The 21,704-nt window shown below is 35.7% G+C and overlaps 1 protein-coding gene across 1 annotated transcript in view; it reads right to left on the bottom strand.

Moving 5' to 3' along the window:
• The window catches only part of LOC136035415 (uncharacterized), a 56,934-nt gene that overhangs the window by 5,892 nt on the left and 29,338 nt on the right, over positions 1–21,704 (bottom strand). Inside the window, exon 3 of the mRNA XM_065717208.1 lies at positions 9,159–9,334. Coding sequence (XP_065573280.1) covers positions 9,159–9,334 — 176 coding nt within the window. The remainder of the gene's footprint in view (positions 1–9,158; positions 9,335–21,704) is intronic.

The raw sequence follows: 21,704 nt of genomic DNA, 5'->3' as shown, positions 1-21,704 counted from the left end.
ATTAGTAGCACTAGAACCTTCAATTTTCGACTGAACAAGCTCCCTTTCTTAAGTTTATACAGTCACTCCTTCCATGCAAACTGGCCCAGGATACAAAAAGGTTAGTTGAGCCTTTTCCGGCCCTTTGCTAAGCTAGATTTTAATTTTTTTTGGGGGGTGGGGGGGTTCACTTAAAAAAAAGTTTGTATGCCTTTTTCGGGTCCCAGTTCTAGGAGGTTTATGCCCTCGCACTTTTTTTATATTAGGTCCCTCTTAGCCTAAGGACTTTCGGCTGGAAGTTTCCAAATGATCAGTGACAAAAATTCGTGCAAGGGATCCCATTTCAGGGCCCCTTCACACACACCCATCTTCAACAAATTGTGTGATTATCTTGACCCCGAGTATAATCACAGAAAATTATGAGCCAATTACACACCCAAGATCAAACAAGCCCACTTATTTGTGGGCTTGTTTTGTGGGCTTATAATCGCTGATTAAGGCAATTAGCGATTTGCATTACTTACGGCCCTTGCCTAAGGGTTTTCGGTAGTCATACCATTCCCATAAGCATATTTACTGGGAGTTTTGATAGCTCTGGAAATGATGGTTATCTCAAAATTTAGGCAGGTGTCATGGGTGCTACGGTGGTCGGTAGCAAAAAGGGACATAGAAAGGTCGAATCACTTTCCACTCTTAAGTGACGAGTTAATTAAAAGAAATTATGTGTTGCTGTACAATCAAAACGGCGTATTAGCAATATGCTGGGAAAAACTTTGAGGATTAATTTGAAACTATCAGAGGGTGTTGGAGGGCAAGTATACCTTGAAGTGTGGCTTAGGTGAGTACACAGAGGAAATCGCCTGAAGATTTTGGCCTCTAGTCTGTTTAACTTTCTTTTGTACTTTCAGCCCCTGTGGGACTAAAATTCATTCCGTTTAAAGGACCGATGTAGATGAAAAGATACTGTGTACCTACATTGCCGAAATAGCGTACCTGTATTACGTCAGGAACGGCTTGGGGGATCGTGCTGGTATTTCCAGGAAGGCTGAAGGGCCAAGTGAACCTTAAGCTTTGAATCGGTGGTAGATCTTGAATTCTTTACCGGGTGTGAAGGATGAAGACTGATGGGTCACAGGTAAATAAAAAGAAAGCCTATATCCAGCATTAAAATATCATATCTGGATCATCTTGGGAATCATATATGGCGATCAAGATGAAAATGTCGGAGTGATATGATCAGAGGAGGCAAGTTGACTTCATATTTTGTATGTAAAGAGAGGGAATGCGGAGGGTCGACAAAATTTTGATTTTAAGCAGCCTAGAAGTGTTATCACTATTTGCCCATGTGGAACTTTGGTGTGTCAAAACAGTTTTTTCTTCTTAACATTCATTCACCCAAAAAAGGGCCGAAATTTATTTTTCTTAAGAGTTTAAAACTATATCCGTAGGCCATTGGGCCAAGGGGACTCAAAAAGTACAAAAAAACATGTACCACCAAACTTTTTTTTTTATCCGCTTGGACTCACAGACGTTCAGCCCAGTTGATTTGCTTTGAATATTTTGAGAATTCCGAACCGACTGACTAAAAGATTAAAGACTCGCAAATACGACCCTAAATTAGTTTCTCCAATCGATTCAAAAATGACATTCAAAAGTTTCTGGATCACGTCGACCCATATGCACAAAACAATGTTTTTTGATTAGCTTGTAACTTTAGGGATATAGACAGAGCCGGGGAGACCTCAATGAATACAAAAAAAATGAAGGTTCGTTGTGTTGACATTGGATGTTGAACATTGGTTGTGACTTCTGAAGCTCGGCTAGCAAATTTTGTTTTCTCCGATTTAATGAAGAACAAATCGGTCGAAAAAAATCTCTTGTTTTGGTTCGCATCTTCCAAAAATAGACAAAGTTTGTTTGTATTATTTTTCTTTCCTTTCTAAGAAAAAATAAATTAGTTTTTTGTTTTTTATATGATCTTGTGTTATAAGGTGGCTAGAAAATACAGCCACCCACAGGACTTTTGTCTTTTATTAAATAAAAAAAAAAGTTTTTTTTCAACTGAAAGTTAGGAGCAACATTAAAACTTAGAACGAACAGAAATTATTACATATATGAGGGGACTAGCCTCCTAGTCAATACCTCGCTCTTTACGCTACAGTTCAAATTTTGTTCTAATTCTTTAAGGATGACCCCTGAATCACAAATGCCGTTTAATTAGAATAAAAAGCTCTTTTGAAAGTACAAAAAAACTTTAGCGTAAAAGAGCATAGTATTGACTAGGGGGATGAAAACCCTCATATGAATAATAATTTTTGTTCGTTTTAAGTTTTAAGGTTGTTCCTTACTTTCAGTTGAAAGAACTTGTTTTTGTTTTTTTTACCTAATTTCTGATCGGTTTTTAAATAATTCTGGGAAATCCGGCACTCCCTTCATAGAACAATTTCCTTCTCTGAAGAAAATTGCTCCATAGAAAGATACTCCCACCTAACCCCCTCCCCCCGACCCAATCCCCAGAAAAATCATCCTTAAAACATGTGTATACTTCCCAATAACAAATACTTTATGTAAACAAAGGGGTAAAGTTGATAACTTGTAGCTTTTCCCCTTGAACTCTGAAGGATTAAGTCATTCTCAAAGACATAGTTACTAGATTTTTCTGCTATGCTGAACAAAATGGCTATCTCAAAATTTTGATCGGTGACTTTGGTAAAAATAAAGATGAGCTTGGGAGGGGACCTAGTTGCCGCCCTTTTTCGGTAACTTAAAAAGGGCACTAGAACTTTTACGTTACGTCCAAATGAGCCCTCTCGCGTTATAAAAAAAAAGACAAAACTCCACCTTTTTGCAGATAGGAGCTTGAAACAAATACAGTAGGGTTCTCTGATACGCTGAAGATGAATCGATAGATCATAAAATGAACAGAAATTTAAAGCGTACTTGTGTATTAGCCACTACACAATCGAGAATTTGGATCTTTAAGAGCAGAAAATAACCGGTTTATAGCTGTCAGTGTTCGGAGACAATCAGCCTAGGTTCAGTTGAAATCTACGTTGTAGGTATGTTTTTATTAAATATTTAATATATTCAGATGGTATTTTGGTTGGGTTAGGTTATATTAGGTTAGGTATTTAAAATAAAGCATTCTGTGCGGACCCCTTGAATAATTCTTTGTTGTAGTTTCCATAATTTTGTTACTATAGTATTTTATTTTCATAATATTTTGGTATATTTCATTATGATGAACCTATCTTCACTTCTCGAGTCTGTACTGGCTAATATACAGGTACCATTAAAAGGAATAATCAAGCCAAACTTAAATTGAACTGAAATTACATATCTGTCCCTTTGAAATTTGAATCATTATGTAAATTTATTTGATTTTATTTAACTTATTTAATGATAAAAATACTCCTAAGGTAAAAATCTCCTAAGATTATAAAAATGATTAGAGTGCCCCACATAAAAGTGTCATTGAAACGACCGACCAGGATAATGGCGTAGACTTTAATATCTTATCAAAGAGTTTCTAGAAACATACTGTAAGTAAGGAGCGACCTGGCTCAATAGCAACCGAAACTCTATGAAACGGAATTTTGACAGATACATCAAAAGAATCAGATTTTTATGCTGATTTCAAATATATAAGTTTCGTCAACTTTAGTCTTACCCATCAAAAATTAGGAGAAAATGTGCCTTAATTTCGAAAAAAGGGGGAAACAACCCTAAAAGTAATAAAATCTTAGTGAAAATCACGCCACCAGATTCAGCGTATCGGAAAACCCTACTGTAGAGGTTTTAAGTTCCTATCAGCAAAAATGTGGATTTATTGCCAGAAGAAAGATCACGGATGCGTGTTTTTTTTTTTTATTATTATTGTTTTCCCCAGGGGTGATCGCATCAACCAAGTGGTCCTAGAACCTCGATAGAGGTCTAATTTGAACGGAAATCATAAGTTCTAGTGCCCTTTTTAAGTGACCAAAAATTAGAAGGAAAATATACATCTTCCCACGCTCATTTTTTCCCAAAGGGACCTGATCAAAATTTTCAGGTAGCCATTTTGTTCAGCATAGTTGAAAAACCTAACAACTATGTCTTTGAGGACGACTTAATCCCCCAGAGTCCCCGGGGGAAGGCTGCAAGTTATGAGCTTTGCCCACTGATTGCGTATAGTATTGGTTATTGAGAAGTATACAGACGATTTCAGGGGGGATTTTTTCTGGTGAGGGGTCGGGGGTTACGTGGGAGGATCTTTCCATGGAGAAATTCTTCATGGAGGAAGGGTATTTTCCATAAAGGAGGCACCGGATTTCTCAGCATTATTAAAAAAAAAGATCAGAAATAAAATAAAAAAACAACCTTTTCAACTGAAATTAAAGAGAAACATTGAAACTATAAAAGAAAGAGAAATTATTACGTATATGACGAGGTTCATCCCCTCGTCAATACCTCGCTCTTTACGCTGAAGTTTTTCAGTACTTCAAAAAGAGTTATTTATTCTAAATAAACGACTTTTGTGATTCAGGGGTCATTTTTTAATAATTGGAACAAAATTCGAACTTCAGCGCAAAGAGCGAGTTATTGACGAGGGGGCGAATCCTAAAAACAAAACAACACTTTAATTAAAAAAAATATTCCGAAAATTTTTCTCCCACGTGAGGGAGCCTTTCTCAATAAAAAAAAACTGAAAACAATAAAAAAATTGTTTTTAAAACATAACATACACAAAAAAACAACAACTAAACACAAAAGAAGAAGAAAAAAATAATGATAGGTAAATAAGAACAACTAACATTATAAACAAACTTCCAGCAGTTGTTTGGTATCATGAAAACTGGCCTAGTGGATAGTTATATATGCTAATAAACACTTTCGTCAGGTTATTAGCAAGGCAAATGGATGGAGGGAAGATATAAAAAGTGGAATAGTCAGGGCATAGAACGTTTATTCGTAGCTGAAAAAGTTTGGCAGGTGGTAATGATAGTTCTTAAATATGGTTCTGAAACAGAGGTATTTCAAAAAGTTAAGATACACTGGATGGGTTCTAGACGAGGTCTTGTCAGAGGCTAGCATTAAGAAATCATTTCAGAGACTCTACATTAAACGAGAGGTTTTACAAAATACGTGGCTCATTGGAAGAAAAATGACATATTACCAAAAAACGTAAATTTTTAGTAGTCCATTTGGAGTCAAATATAAAGCAGGACCTCCTCGAATGAGAACAGAGGAGGCTATAAAAAGTATTTTAAGGAAATAGAAATTTTATAGAGACTGGCAAAGGATATAACTAGTAAACCTGGTCGGACTAGCTTCCAAGAGGATTATACGTGCCATTCTTTCCAATTGAACCTAGTACTTTAGATTTAAGGGCGGCAGTTCATAAGGCGTAATGATTTATAACACAAACGTGACAGGAGAGCAACATTTTATTGTTTAAGGAGTCATAAGGATTCAGTGTATTTACAAAAAAAAACACAAAGCTAGCTGCCTCAGTAAGTAATTAAGAAACTTTTGATAAAAAAAAAATTGGTTGACTATCTTCTCTTTATGATTTCCCCCAACCACGCATTGCATTCCCTGGCGCAGGTAGAAAATCAGGAGGTCGCTACCTGCACTACACAGACCACTGGTCAGCATACGACGAAATTAATTGATGTTTTAAGAGACTACCCATATTTTTTGTGAAGTGATGAGGCTAAGGCTCTGTTTTGATTTTGGCTTTTAGCTCCTCTCTGTTTTTGCTGAGCATTCTGTTTTCAGCATGAGCTAGATTTTTATTTGTTTCTTTGTTTTAGTGCTTTCCATCTATTTCAATGAAAATGGATATTATTGGTATAGCTGAAATCGTCGTTTAGGTTCAATATTTTAGTAGCTGTAGTCACTAAATTCCTCATTCACATTTCTATTTTATATATCACATTTCTCATTCACATTCACATTATATATTCATTTATATATAACGCCATCTAAAATTAACTTATTTTAAAATTTCAGATGACATGAAGATCTTATTCCTAAGACTTAATCTGCACCTTATAGATGTGGTTATCCAGTTTTAAACCTAGAGGTACTGTTGCTTCTCTTTGAAGCAGATTAATAAAATCAATCCAATTAAAGTACTCAGTTACAAAAAAAAACTAAATAATAGAACACCGTTTCTGCTCAGAGTTTCGAAAAAAAACGGTTTAGACTGTTTCGGACAACACTCGAAAAAGATAAAATGAAAATATGTATGTGTTACTCTGGTAAACATTTTTATTGCATCAACACAAAGCCGCCAAATACTACAAATTAGCACGTGCCGGCGACTTCATTAAAACTTATTCCACTTAGAAAACATTGTTAAGAGTAAGCAAAACCTTTCATTTTGAAAGCCTGTTGATTACAGAAAAATCTTGTTTTACATCAAATCCTAAAATCCATGAATAAACTGACGAGCCTGATAAAGATACTGCCGCAAAATAAAAAACGAATGATGATATTGGACCCAGGAAGCAACATCTGGTAAAAATTCAATAACCTTTTTTAGACCAGGACAAATCTTCACAGTGATACAAAAAGAATAAAGCATGGGAATAAACACTATTTACTAAATAATTATTTAAAAATACTCCATGGAAAAAAGTCTCAATTTTCTGGCAATATGCCACTTTTTCTTTTTCTTGGCTTTTTTTTCTTAAAAGGGATATCCCTTTTCAATAGCCTCCTATGCATCTAGAAAATAAGTGAATTTGGTGAAATTGGCATTAAGTTTAATGTTGTTAGTAATTTAAGGTATGATTTTTCTTTTAATTTGATTATAAAATAAGGTGATTTGATACCTTGACTGTCTTTCAAAAGCTAAAACGGCTTGTTTGAAAAACTTGATGTTTGGCAATGACCTTTTCATTGAAGGCATATTCCCAATCCACTTAAGATACGTTATGTTTTTCAACTGCTCTTATCCTAATTTTAAGCTATGTTTTCTGGGTTTTCTTTGTTTTCTCCTACACATTCTTTTTCCGTCCTTCGAAAATGTATTAACACTAAAGGTTTCGATTATTTCTTTTTTACGCATTCTATTAAATTATTTTTCTGAGCTTTTTTTCGTAAATCCTTATGTTTTTTTATTTTTTCGAATGTTTTATAACTATATGATGATACACCTATCCCTTATTCTCCACGATTTTGAGGGAAATAAAAATTATTAAAAAAGGAAGAGGCGGATCAGAGGATCATACCTGGAAAATCCAAATATTCAGAGTGTTTTTTAGAACTCATTAATCGTTTATGACCATTAACTATTTGATAGTCTATGGCCTAAAACGAAAGATAAAAACGAACTTAGCCCTAAAAATGCTTATATATAATACATAAAGGGCTAATACATACATAAACTTTGTAGTACCTTCTTCACATACGGTATACAAATTGCCTTTAATCTTTTGTTAACCGTGGTCTTGGAACGATAAAAACAAAATAATTAATTATCATTAATCATAATTGAATTCTGGTACATACCCTCCAAGATGTCTTATAGCTTTGTGAGGTTGTGTAGGCCGGGTACACAGTTTTGATTTCGCCGAAGAGAAGGCGTATAGGCTTACATGTGCATATGAACTTGAACTAAAATGCCATCACATCACATGAATGACGTAAATTCAAAATAAATATCAGCTTAGATGAGGTAAACACACCTTAGTGGACAGAAAACTAAGCTGATATCCACCAAACTGAAGACTTTCTATTGGTTGAACTTCCGAAATTTGTATTAATTGGGTTGAAAATTACTTTGCATTAATGGTATAAACTTAAAAACTATTGAGAGAGTTACCAACCCCTCCCACTTGTCTTATGGCTACCGGACACGGATGAGAAAATACATAAAAAGTTTCAAACTAACCTAACCTAACCAAGGAAATGCAAGGTCTTACAATGAATTTCTTTGAAACTGTTTTAAAGAGACAAGGAAGGGGACAAAAGCCAAATTTTTTATTTAAATATGGTAGATAAATTGTTGAAAAGTGCATTATTTAAGAATTAAATTTAGCCCCGCAATTTATCCGGTGATAACCCCAAGGCGCAAACATCTTTTTATTTGGAATTTAAGGATTTTTTTGAGTGACAAGCAATAGGCGTCTCATAGTTCATGTCCTATAAGATAAAAAAAATAATGATCAAGAATTGTTTTCTGACTACTAACTGTACAAATACTTCCCCCCCCCCTCCCCCCGTATGTGAAAATGTATAGCCCAAATTATTTATTTCCCATGTATACTGTCACTTCTATTTGTCTTATCTCGCGCTAAGCTGAAGAAAAAACTAAAGAAGAAACCGGTTTGTTCTCAAAACCTTTTACAGCGTAAACTTGAATCAGTGGCGCATAATACACAAGTACATAATTCATTTCCTCAACGGAAATAAAAAAAAAAAACTTAGATAAAATTCTCAAACTGGAAAGCCTTATTTTCCGCGGGGTGGGGGAGTTTTTTGTGGGGAGGGGGTATTTTCCTTGGGGGAGGGGTATTTTTCAGGGGATATTTTCCGAAAGGAGGTATTTTACGTGGGGGTATTTTCCAAGAGGAATAGGTATTTTTCGCGAGGGAAGGGGGGTATTTACCGCAGGTAATCGTCGGGGGTGGAATTACCAGGGGGGGGGGGGGTAAACGCCGACCACCTTATTAATAATCCATGACTGCGACATATCGCAAGAACCATCCTATCGCAGGAACGCCCCCCAGGGGGTCTTAGAAAGTGTCCCATGTCTCCATCAAAAAAAGAAAACTTTATAGGCCATTTAAGTTCTCTATAAAAGGTTCTTTAGTCTCTGCTGTTTGGAAGAGCAAGGAAATGTCTAAAATATATCCACCTCACAAAAATTTCTACGTGCCAGCTTTTCCTTGGGTCACACCACAGTTTTCATTTAAGTCATTTTTGGCTCACGATTATACTCAGAATTAATATCTTTGTCAATAAAATTACCCGTAAAGCCAGTGTGTCGTGGCTTAATAACGGCTTATTAGTTTAACAAAAGCGATTTGCGTTTTCTCGGAAATTCATATGTTTTTTACTCATATATCTTTACTGGTTGGTCAATTGACACACATTTATGTGTCTTGAGGATGAATTATTGCAAGCATTAACCATGTAAAAGTCTCGAATGATTCGCCTCTCTAGTTTGATCTAAAACAAAATAATACCTTTGGTTCGGGTTTTCCTTTCTTGGCTTTAAGTATTGGGCGAGCAAAAGGGCTAATGGCATTATAAATTTTCTTATTAGCATCTATTATTCCATCTTCACTTGTCTTAGCATCAGGAAAATATTCGCTTTCTTTGCCAATCTTTCGGAATTCGTCAATCGGGCTAACTTCATTATCTAAAAAATGTATAATCATCATAATCATAGGACAAAAGAGTGCATAAGGATATTGATTACAGATACGAACCAAAATTTCAGAGACTAATAAAGCTAGAAACCCCTGGGGGCCTCCAAGAGAAAAATCATCAACGCCACCTAAGCGTTCCAGGGCAAAACTTTAAGCTAATAAATGCTTAAATAAAATGATCAGTTGCATCTAATCTTTGCCTTACTCATAGGAAGAGTGCATAAGGATAGCGATTACAAATATGAACAAACATTTCAGAGATTAACAAAGCTAGAAACTCCTGGAGGCCTCCAAGAGAAAAATCATCAACGCCACCTAAACGTTCCAGGGCAAAACTTTAAGCTAATAAATGCTTAAATAAAATGATCAGTTGCATCTAATCTTTTCGTTAAAAATTAAGAGATTTACATCGACGAAGTAGAGAATATCTCATAACATAATAGCATCCTATTTATCGTTTTTTTATAAGATAGAAAGGGTCTATCACAAATATATAATAAAAAAAATCTCGTTTTCCCTACCTCAAGGTGAATTTCTGTCCTAAAATAAGATTATTTGAAAGGGACTAGTTCCTTTTTTCTTTGTCACCGTCTTACAGCATATAAACTTTGAGAGTTGGAGGAGGGGGTACTTTATGCCAGAACTCCCTTTTAAATGTAGGGATCTACTAAATAGGAAAAGTAATCCTTGGCGGAACTTCTAAGTTTTGGAAAGGCAAAACATTTGAAATGTCTAATGCTGATATATTTTTGTAACGCATAGCTCATCAATGGGTCAAAACATTAAATCTATAACAATTCAAATAACCTTTGTAGTTGAAAATACTCTTTTATTCATCGACAATGAGTTCTTCCGAAACTAAAAATATCCCTCGTTGACGAAATACTTTGAAGTCTTGATCGGAACGTTTGTGCTGCCTGTTGCCCAGATAATTTTTAATCTAGCCGGTCCGCACAAAAGGTAATCCAAACTCTAAAAATACAATCTCAAAAACAATGTGCACATCAATAGAATTTACTTATAAATTAAGGTTTAATATAGACTTAATTTTTATTATACCCAAAATTTCCCGAAAAAAATAAACCCAAAGATTATTAAGTTAAGCAGATACTCATAAATAAATAAATGTCAAAACACTGATCACGTCAAAACTAAATTCAGCAACTTTGATAACGCATATATTTTCCAAGCCATTTATCGTCAGAACAGACCAGCGTATTTATCAATTCAGGCCTTAACAAAACATAAGGTTAGCTTACAGCTTAAACCCTCAAAATGGTTAATATTTCTTTCAAAAAGAAGAAATACCTGCATTTGCCTGTTTGAGCCCTAAATAAGTCGGGGTTCCCAAGGATTTATCAATTTCCCACTGAGTATATTTCTTTTTATATGATATACCATGGTCTAGTTGAGGTTAATCAAACATTTACATTTTGAGACATTTACAATTTGAGTTGTAATTGCTGATGTCTTCTATATAATGCTCCCTTTGGTTAAATGTTTTCGAGCTTTAAAAATTTTGAAATTTTTCCCTTCCCATCTCTCTCCCATAAAAGAGAATCATGCAAATTTGCCTGTTCAAGAGGTCCTTGAGACGATAGAATAGAAGTTTATGTTAAAATTCCAAACCTAATCTGTTTTCTTGAAATCGCTGTCTCTACCCAAGAGAAACACAATGTGAGTCTCAAGGGACGATTCCTATTGATCAACAATAGTCTTACATTCTTTTTCTTAAAATGCAGAAGCATCTTAAGTAAAATTCATTGCATAAATCGAGGCTCGACTATAATCATTTTTTAAGGAGTTGTATTTTGATATCTTTCACAATAAAACAAGTCTCTTGGGGCAATACGTAACTCATACCTTTTTGTATGTATTAATTAAAAAAAAACTTTTCAAAGAAAAGTAAAGAACCAGATTAAACTTTAGACTAGCGGAAATAAATGTCTATAATAATTGAAACTCAAAATAACGAGAAATTACTGTTAAAGAGTAAATGAAATCCAAAAAGAACAGAAATCAAAAAAAGAATCACAGCAAACAAATATGCACAGGTACTAATATAAATGGATGAATAAATGAGAAAGAGTAAAACTCAAATTGAATATTCAAGTCAAAATTAAAACGAAAAAAATAACTACAAACAAGAGTTTTGCTAATGCTCCCTTCCCCCTCTCCTAACTGTAAAGGTATAAAGCGTGCTGCGTCGTTTGCAATTTACTGAAAACAAATCATATTACAAATATTTTGTTTTGCATTTACAACATTGAAAATAAAAATTACTCTGAAATAAAATCTCGAACTGCCATGCTCTCAGCAATCAGTATGATTATATATCAAATATTCAGCTTAATCTTATTCGTTCTTTCCAAGGACTGTTCGAGACGTCAATAAAACGCAAATAGCTCAGTGGGCTTTAGACTTCTATAGTTAGGGAAGGGGGCGGTAGCCAAACTCTTGTTTGTACTGATTTTTGTTCGTTTTATGTTTCATTTGAAAATTCAATCGTTTTAAGATATTTTCGTTGTGATTTTTGTTCGTGTCAAGTCCGATTTGAAAATTAGATTTGATTTTTTTTTTTTTTCGTTTTAAGATTTGTTTATTCAATTACTGGTATATTACTACCTGTTGTATGTTTGTTTGTTATTTTTTACTTTATTTCAGTGTAGTTTTTATTTTTATTTTCAATATTGTAAGTACAAAAGAAAATATTTATAATATAATTCGTTTTCATTAAAGCGCAAAAGACACAGTATGCTTTAGACGCTTACAGTTAGGGAAGGGGGCAGTAGCCAAACTCTTATTTGTAGTGATTTTTGTTCGTTTTAAGTTTGATTTCAATACTCAGTTTGGGGTTTACTCGTCTAAAGATTTATTTATTCATTTATATTAGTGCATGTTATGTGTTTGATTGCTATGATCGTTTATTTAATATCTGTTCGTTTTGAGTTTGAATTATTATAGACATTTATTTCTCCTGGTCTGAAGTTTAATACGGTTCTTTACTTTTATTTGAAAAATTTCTTTTTCAGAAAGTTCTTTAATTAACTTCTATCTGTTTTTATTGCCAAATTTCAAGTTTTTCGAAATTCCCCATTTCAACATCAAAGTTGGTTTTCAAAACAAATTATCAAAACACAGAAGTGATTTTTTTTCTACATTAAAGTTTCAAAGCATAAAATCCCTCTCACTATTCAAAGAAAGTAGTCACAAATAGATGTACCAGTCGATGCAAGCAGTCACAGACACAGTCACAGGTAGTCAAATCTGCACTCACAACCAGTCCCATTTGCAGCCACAATAGTAACAGGAGTAGTCGTAGTAGCACTGAAAGTTTCAAGTTAATACCCATATATGTTCCTTAGGTATTGCAGATAGGCATTTTTGATACCTGGGATTTCAATTTAGCTCAACATGCCCCTCAACACTTTCCCAAAATTTCACCTCAATACCCTTAGCCTTTTTGGACATCCCCTAGATCAAACATTACCCTCTTCCTAATAATAAATCCTGAAAGTAAAAAGTGGACAGTTGCATAATTTATATTCCTTGCCCAAGGGCTGTAGGGGCATGGTATCCCCGGAAGCTTGGCTATTAGGCTTTTAACGATTTTGAACAAAATCGTTTTTTCAACATTTTGATCATGAGGGAAGGGAAAAACAAAAAAGGGCAAGACGGGCTGGTTGCCCTACGATAGCTCTCCAACACCCCCATCAACATCCGCTGCAATTTTCAACTTAATACCCTCAGCTGTTTTTTATATATCGATGATGCGTCCTTTTAACAATCAACACCCAAACAGTGTGTTTTATTCTGTCCGGTATCCTTCTCCTTCTCCTTCTTCAAAGCTTCGGATGGGGAGGGTATGTCATCCTCATAGGCAGAGTTATTTGAGCGTTTGACTATTTGGACAAAATTGTCTATTTCAAAATGTCGATAAAAAAAATTTGGAGAGAGGGCAACTAAAAAAAACTCGGCGGGGACAGGTAGCCCTCAGACTACTTTTCGACTCCCTGGACATCTCCTAAAAGTTTCAACTCAATACCCTCAGACGTTCTTAAAATATTGTAGATCCTTTTTTTGATAAACTGGATTCAAGTAGCGCCTTTTTATTCAGTAATTTAGTATAGAATGCCCCTCAACATTTTCCAAAGTTTCATCTTGATGCCCTTAGCTTTTTCAGATACACCCACAATCAAATACTTCCTCTTTTAATAATAATAAATCCTGCATTTAAACAATGGTCAAATTGCATAATTTATAATCCTTGCACCGGGGCTACGGAGGCATGGTATCTATGGAAGTATAACTATTCAACGTTTTGACTAGTTTGAACAAAACTACAATCCCAAAATTTCTATCAGTTTTGAGAAGAAAAGGCACCAAAAAAGAGCAAGGAGGGGAGGGCTTGCCTTATAATCTCTCTTCAACATTAATACCCTAAGCCTCTTTTCAACTTAATACCCTCAGTCTTTCTTTAGATATTGCTGATATTCTTTTTCATAATCTGCAAGAAAATAGAGTGTTCTAAATGTGTTCGGCACGCCTCTGAACATTTCCATAAAGTTTCACCTTAATACCCTAAGACTTTTTGGAGACCCAGGATCAAACATACCCAGATCCTTATAATAAAAATCCTAATAAAAATCCTTGAAATAAAAATCCTTATATGTTAACAATGAGCAAATTGCATAACTTATAGCCCTTGGCCGGAGGCTGGAGGGGACCTATGCCTCCGGGGGCATAGTTATTCGACCTTTGAACTATTTTAAATTAAACAGCTATCTCAAAGTTTTGATTGGATGAATTTGGTGAAAAAGGACGTAACCGGGGGAAGGGGATGTGGTTACCATCAACTCACTTTTGATTTTTAACAAAGGCACTAAAAATTTCGATATACAATCAAAGTTTATACAGCCACCCCTTCTATAAAACCTTATACACAAACAATGGGCAACTATTATAACTTACAGCTCTTGCTACAAGGGCTGAAGGGGGGGGGTTCAACCCTGGAAGAATAGTTTATTTCACTTTGGATTATTTTGAAGAAAATGGTCATCTCAAAATTTGTTCTGATGCATTTGGGCAAAGAGTGCGTGGGGGCATTGGGGGGGGGGGGATTGCTGACTGCCTTTGGATCAATTTGGACTTTTAAAAAAAGGAACTAGAACTTTCTATTTCCAATCACATGAGCCCCCTTCCGAAGTTTTTATGATCATCCTTTCCATAAGAACCTGATATTTTAACAATGAGCTACTTGCATAACTTACAGTCCTTGCCCCGAGGGTGGGGGGATATCCAGCCTGGAGCCATAATTATTTGACCTTCGAACTATTTTGAACAACAAAGCTATTTCAAAATTATGATCAGACACATTTGGGGAAAAAGGGGCGTGGGGAGGCTGTTGCTCTCCTATCCCTTTAGAAATGTAAAAAGGGACCTAGAACTTTCGAATTCAAATTGAATAAGCCTTCTCCGAAGTTTATACGACCAATCCTTCCATAAAAACCGTATAACAAACGTATAGCTTAAAAAAAAGAAAAGAAAGGCTATAATAAATGAAAAATGGAATTAAATAGGTGAGAAAAAGGAGGATTTTACCAGCCAGCAGCAAAATATGAAAACAGAAACAAGCATATATTTCGACAAGGACCAAGTCGTCCTCAGTGCTTATAAAAAAAAAAAGAAAAAAAAATCTAACATTTCAAGAAGTCTTTCAAGGAAAAACTGAAGAGTGAAAATAAAAAGTCAAAGTAAAACACAAGACTACCAGATTTAAACTTAAATAATCATAAAGCAACGAAGGAACAGAAAAAACTATCAGCGCTCTAAAAGGAGCACTAGAACTTTCAATTTATAATCGAAAGAGCGCCTTCGAAAGCTTCAACGACCACTAATTTCACAGAATTCCGTTGAACTAAGTAGAGAACAAGGAAAAGAGACATAAATCATATCCTTTTATGGATCGGTGAGCAGTCAATTTTCTTTAAAAGTCAGGGTCTGGTATCCTGCTGTTACCAATTATTTGTTGCCTTAAATCAAAAAGGAGGATTAGGAAGAAGTCAAATTCTGAAAAAACCAGTAGCAGAGCCAGAGAGGCATAAAAATAAATATGAGGCATCTTTATTTACCAAATATAGCTTTCCCTAAAAAAAAAAACAGCTTATTCTCAATATTTACTTTTTACTGACGAAAAAAACAGCACTGAGCTTGGGCTCGCGACCCCGGAATTGGGAGTCAGATACTCTACCTAGTGAACTAGCTGGGCTTGTTAGTTTGTTTAATGAAAATTAGATTAATGCATTAGTTTATTACTTTAAAAAAACAAAGTTTTTCCGAGGGAAGTAAAGACCGAAGTTGAAACTTAAAACGGACACAAATTATTACTTCACAGCCAATCTAATATATATCAATAAAACTAGGACAAATAAACAAACTAATTATGTTTCTCCACGTTTCCAGGATTATAGAAAACAAACACTTTACTAAGGGAAAATTGATTTGGGAGTCAAAGGTGAATATGTAGCATCACAAAAATAAACTAATCTATACAGCTTTTCATAATCTTTTCCCCAGTTGTGACACCTATAAATTTGTGATGTAACGTCGTGTCACATCCCAAAAGTGTGTGCCCTACCAGAAGCAGCCTGGATACTTCTCCCATTTTTTTTGCACCTCGTTAAGGCACCAGAACCGTGTTATTACTTCTTTGCGTTCGTTGACGATTCGAAGTAAAGTGGTTTTGCATTAGGCGGGAGGTGATACAAGAGTAGAATCACAAGGTCAGTGTCACTGCCAAGAACTATTGGTTCAGAGTTTTCTGCTTTCATTACGGCAGTCTTCACGATTAGATAGTCAGCGTCGTCCTTCGCATGGACGGCTTCAAATCCTTTGGCTCTGAGTTATTCCCCCATGTAGCATATAATTCGCTGTTTGTCTGCTACCATGTAACATCTGTAAGTATCCATGCAGACTTGGGACTATTGGATCCGCTAGATATCATTCCGACAGGAACTTCGCGGTGACTAGTCTACCTTGCTTCTCTTACTGAACGTCGAATTAGAACAGGATTATGTTGACGAATCCACGCGCTTGTTGATAAAGAGAGGAATATGGAATAATGTAATTTCTGTATCTTTCCATATTTCTTTCTCGAGCTTTTTTTGCCTTTTCCGAACCTATAAGGTAGCCGAACCTCTACAGATCTCCTGTATTTGTTATCGAACATCGTTTTAGATGTCAATTTAATAATCAGCAGATAGAAGCCCCCAGAAAACACATTTCCACATGCTTTCTACCCCCTATCCTGTATATTTCCCTTTTTCCCCTCTCTCCCCCCATTTCCCCATTTTATGTTAATCCATTTTTTATATCATTTTATTTCTCAATTTCGTAATCACCAGCTAGGAATACCCCAGAAAAAATATTTCAAACCGCTTTCTACCCCTACCCTGTATTCTTGTCTTTTCTCCCCTCTTTCCTCTGTTCCTCCGATTTCCGTAGCACTCTTTTTCTATACTGAATTTTAGATGTCAAATTCAGAGTATCTGAAAATCCCAGAAAACTCACTTTAAACTATTTTCTGAGCATGTTCGGCATTTTTCCCATTTTCCCCCGTATTTTCCCCTTTTCCTCTGTTTTTTGGGTAGTCGCCACACTCGGATTTATGGGGACTTTTAGTATGTTGTACAGAATATTTTTCTGATCATTCTGTTACCATTTTCATTTACATTGCAATTTTTTCCGTTCGACCCTTTTTTGAGCTAAAAGTATGCACTACCATAGAAGGGGGCCTCCAGCTTACCCATTTTTCCCCAAAGGTGTCCGATCGAAATTTTTATATGGTCATTTTTTGGAATAGTTGAACTATGCCTTTAGGTTAATATTCCTCCCCTCCCCAAAAAGAAAACTGTGGGGAGAGGCCTGTAAGTTATGAAATTTGCCCATTGTTTTAAAGTATGCACTACCATTGAAGGGGGCCTCCCGCTTACCCATTTTTCCCCAAAGGCGTCCGATCGAAATTTTTATATGGTCATTTTTTTGGAATAGTTGAACTATGCCTTTAGGTTAATATTCCTCCCCTCCCCAAAAAGAAAACTGTGGGGAGAGGCCTGTAAGTTATGAAATTTGCCCATTGTTTACGTATAGTATTTGTTATAGGGAAGCATACAGACTTTTTTTTGGGGGGGGGGATTTTTTTTTCTCTGGGTGGATTTTCATGGAGAATTTCCGTGGGAAGGCAAATTACTGGGGGCTAGCTTTCAAGGATAAATTTTATAGTGGAGAGATTTGACATAATTTCTATATGTAAATCTTTTTATTTGTCTTACTTTCTCTTTGCCAGCTATATTCAGCATATTTTGGTTTTCAGGAAAACAATTCCATGAGAGAGGGAATTTCTGGAGTGATAGGGAAAACGATTACAAATCAAAGTCCCTTTCAAATGAACTTTTCACACTAAATCGTCCGCAGAGGAGGAATAGGGTTTATTTTACGTGGTAGTAAATTTTCACGGAGTTTTTGGTGAAGAGAGGAAATTTTTTACGGAGTGTGAGCCAGATTTACTGGCATTTTTGAGAAATGAATTAAAGTTAAAAAACGGAATTTAAGAAACGATTCAGAAATTACATTTTAAAAACGAATTTTTTCAACTGAAATTAAAAAGCAACATTAAACTCGAAACGAACAAATATTTTCCGTATAAGAAGGAGTTGTCCCTCTCCTCAGTACCTTACTCTTTACCCTAAAGTTTAACTGTTTTTTCCTATTTCTCAAGAACGGCTTCTGAAAACTAAGTGCCTTTCCATTAGAGAAGAAAGTCCTTTTAAAATGATAAGAACTTTAGTGTAAAGAGCAAGGCATTGAGGAGAAAGGCAAACCCTTCATAAAGTAAATAATTTCTGCTCATTTTAAGTTCTAATGTTGCTCCTTACTTTCAATTGAAAAAAACTTGTTTTTTAAATTGAAAAATTGAAAATTTAAAATGAAGGCTTAATGAGACCTGGGATGTTTTGGCATTAATAAACACCCTTTTAGGCATCTCCCTCCCTCCTAAACTATGAAACAATCTGAGAACTTTGTTGTAGTTTTGTAATCTGTCCACTGCTTATAGATAGTATTCTTTATTGGGAAACTTATTCATATTTATCGCAAGGGAGTTTTCTGCAGGGGGGAGAAATTGTCCGGCAGAATTTTCAGTGGAGAGACAATTTTTGGGAAGAACTTTCTATCAGCGGGGATCAAATTGCCCGGCAAGATTTTTCCGCGAAAATATGTGAGTAACTTCAGTAAGGGTACTGCGAGATGGCACTTCCGTTTTTATTGAATATTTCTGGCGTTTATTTTACATCTATGATGTTCTGGTCACCCCCTAGCCAACCCCTTAGCTAGAAAAAAACGAGAGACAGATCAGTGCGTGCAGATCAGTACAGGAGGAGTGTTATTTCCCTCTACAAGGTTTTCAACCATGCTGATTCCAATGGTACACTTTTCGTTTTAATCTCACGCCTTTTTCGAGTGGTTTCAAACTTTTTTTTTTGAAATAACTGTATTTTTTTCGCAAGAAACTTTTATTTTTAAGACGAACCAAAATAAAAGCTACCATTTTTGAATCACTGCCGGATGGCATTTATTTTTCTGTATGTAGTTTTTTTTCTAAACAATTTTTTTTAATTTTGGTTACTAAGGGCCATGATCCCCACCCATGCTGCAATGTCTGTGGTAGTTGCCTTGGTTGTACCCATCCCCATGAATGGTTTTGAATAGATACAAAAGGAACACATAAACCTTTGGGAGCCTTTCGCTTTCCTATGCTGTATCTATATCAATAGATACAGAGCCATTACCAGGGCTGGTGATACCCGGAGAATTACAACGCCCCCTCCATGCTCAAATATAGGCAAAAGGTTGGATCAAAGTTAAAACTGTTATCCAACGTTAAAACGAGTTGAAACGAAGCTAAAACCACTCCCACCCCTGCTGCAGTGCCTGGGGCAGTTGCCCTGGTTGTACCCATCCCCTTCGAATGGTTTTGAATAGATACAGTAGTAACCCACAAACCTTTTGGAGCTATTATCCCTCCTGATAATACTCTCTCGGATACCCCCCCCAACCCCGGCCGGTTAGCTTTCAGTCACTTTCAACTTACAAAAAAGGACTAGAACTCTCAAGTTCTGGTCTAATGAGCAACCTCCAAAGTTTCTGTGGCGATGAAGGGGAAATTTGGATGAAGAAGGGCCAGTCTCCTTCAAAAAAGAATAAACTCTGCTCATTTTGAGGTTTAATGTTAATCGCTAAATAAGTTTTCAGGACTTGTTGTCTAATTCTTCCCACGTATACATTCAGTCTACGCTTTTATTATTGATTCTAAGGCGGGGGGGGGGGAGAGTAGCAGTGATGATTTAAAATAAACGCTAGAAACATTTTGTGCAATAAGAAGGGAGTTGTGACATTGTAGCATCTTTGTGGACACTAACCACATGTTTCCAAGGAAAAATCTTACCAGGAAATTTGATCCCCGCTGAGAATTTCCCCTGGATAATTCCGCCGTAAAATCCTCTCCGCATGCATAATTGTGCAAGCAAAGAAGAAGAAACACAAGTAAATGAAATTATGTAGAAGAATTCAGGTTAATTCAGGGTTTCTCCATTTAGAAAATTCCTCCTAATAACCCCCCCCCCCCCCCGCAGAAAAATCTCCTGCAAAAATGTTCGTATGTTTCCCAACAACAGAATAAACAATGGACAATTTAAAAAAATTAAAAAGGCACTTTAACTTCTACAATGGGATTTCCTGATAGTTTTATAGTTACGGAGGGAGGAAAATACCTCAACGGTTATTTTTAATGCCAAAACATCCCAGCTCTCATTGAGTTTTCAGATAAATACAAAATGAGTTCTAAGGGAGAGACAAAAGGCGGTCAGGGGTAAAAAGATGTATAATTCCCAGGGCCGTAAATAGGACTTTTATATTGGGGGGAGGGTAAAAAAAGAGACTTTAAAACACGCATCAAAACTTTTAAATTGATCTGTTATTACTAAATGAGGTAATGATCTGTTATTACGAAAGTAAAGAATAACATTAAACCCCAAAACGAGCAGAATTTATTCCGTATGGGAGGGATACTTCCCCTTCCTCGCCTCCAAATCCTGGTCGCAAAAACCTCGGAGGGGGCTCATTACTAAGGAAAATGAGAGCACTAGTCTTTTGTGTAAGTCGAAAGTGATTGGAGACCAGTCAACAACAAGAAGTATTTTCTGGGAAGGGGGTAAGCACCTAGACCTGTACGTTTCTTTATTCAAGAACTGTGAAAAAGAAGGATTCACTGTTGGTTGCTTGGTAAATTCATCATCAATATTCAAATATTAACTAACCAATTAAAGTTTGCAATGCAAAAAATGAAGTTTTTCTATATATGAGTTCATAAAGGGTATAGAAAGAAAGAAAGAAAGAAAGTTTGTTTGAGCCCTACGGCCATACACAACATGATTTAATAATACAACACTGCACAGAACACACACTCAATATAAAACAATACTTATTTTCATTCACTCGGGCTCGACTGAGCCTCTCCCGCCTTTTCCACATATCGTGCCATTTTGCATATGGTTCCAGGCATCGAAGACCTCAGGATATCAAGAAGCAGCACCAACCGATGGTTCCCCAAAATTTCATCCCTAAGACTTTCAAGCTCCTGGCACTCCATGAGGAAATGGGCCAAATTAGTATCCTCTTTTCCGCAATACCCACACTTACCATTTGTACCCTTATTTTTTTTCTGTTTAGCTGTTAATACTATTTTTTTTTATAGGCTGTTCCCTTACGCTAATCTGATTGCTATTTCTAACCCTATCAATTTAAAAGGCCTCTAAGTCTCTTTGGCTTAAACTGGAACGTAAGATCCGTGTGGTTGGAACCATTGGTGATAAAAAGATTTTTCAGATGACATTTTAGAATTCGCACGGGAAAGGTTGAAAGATTCTTCATAATTTCTTTGTGAACTAGTAGCTGGTCGATAGAGCGTCTTTGTTTTGCCTTCCATTTCTCACAATAACCCTCTTTTTTCATTAAAACTCGTTTTTGTTGGCAAAAACAACTTTTAGAACAATACTATATGGGTTAACAGAATCAAACAGTTCATGGTAACGAACTGTTTGAACCCTCCTCGACGCCTCGCTCTTTACGCTAAAGTTTTTTATTGTTTTAAAAAGTGGGGCTGGGAGAAAGAGTCAAACTTTAGCGTAATGAGCTAGAAAAAAGGAGGGGGACAACCCCTTTCATATACGGAATAATTTATGCTCGTTTCAAGTTTTAATGTCACTGTTTACTTTTAGTTGAAAAAACTTGTTTTTTTATTTAATA

This window comes from Artemia franciscana, chromosome 14 (genome assembly GCF_032884065.1).
Source record: "Artemia franciscana chromosome 14, ASM3288406v1, whole genome shotgun sequence".
Lineage (NCBI taxonomy): Eukaryota > Metazoa > Arthropoda > Branchiopoda > Anostraca > Artemiidae > Artemia > Artemia franciscana.
This window is presented reverse-complemented; position numbering and strand designations above follow the sequence as displayed.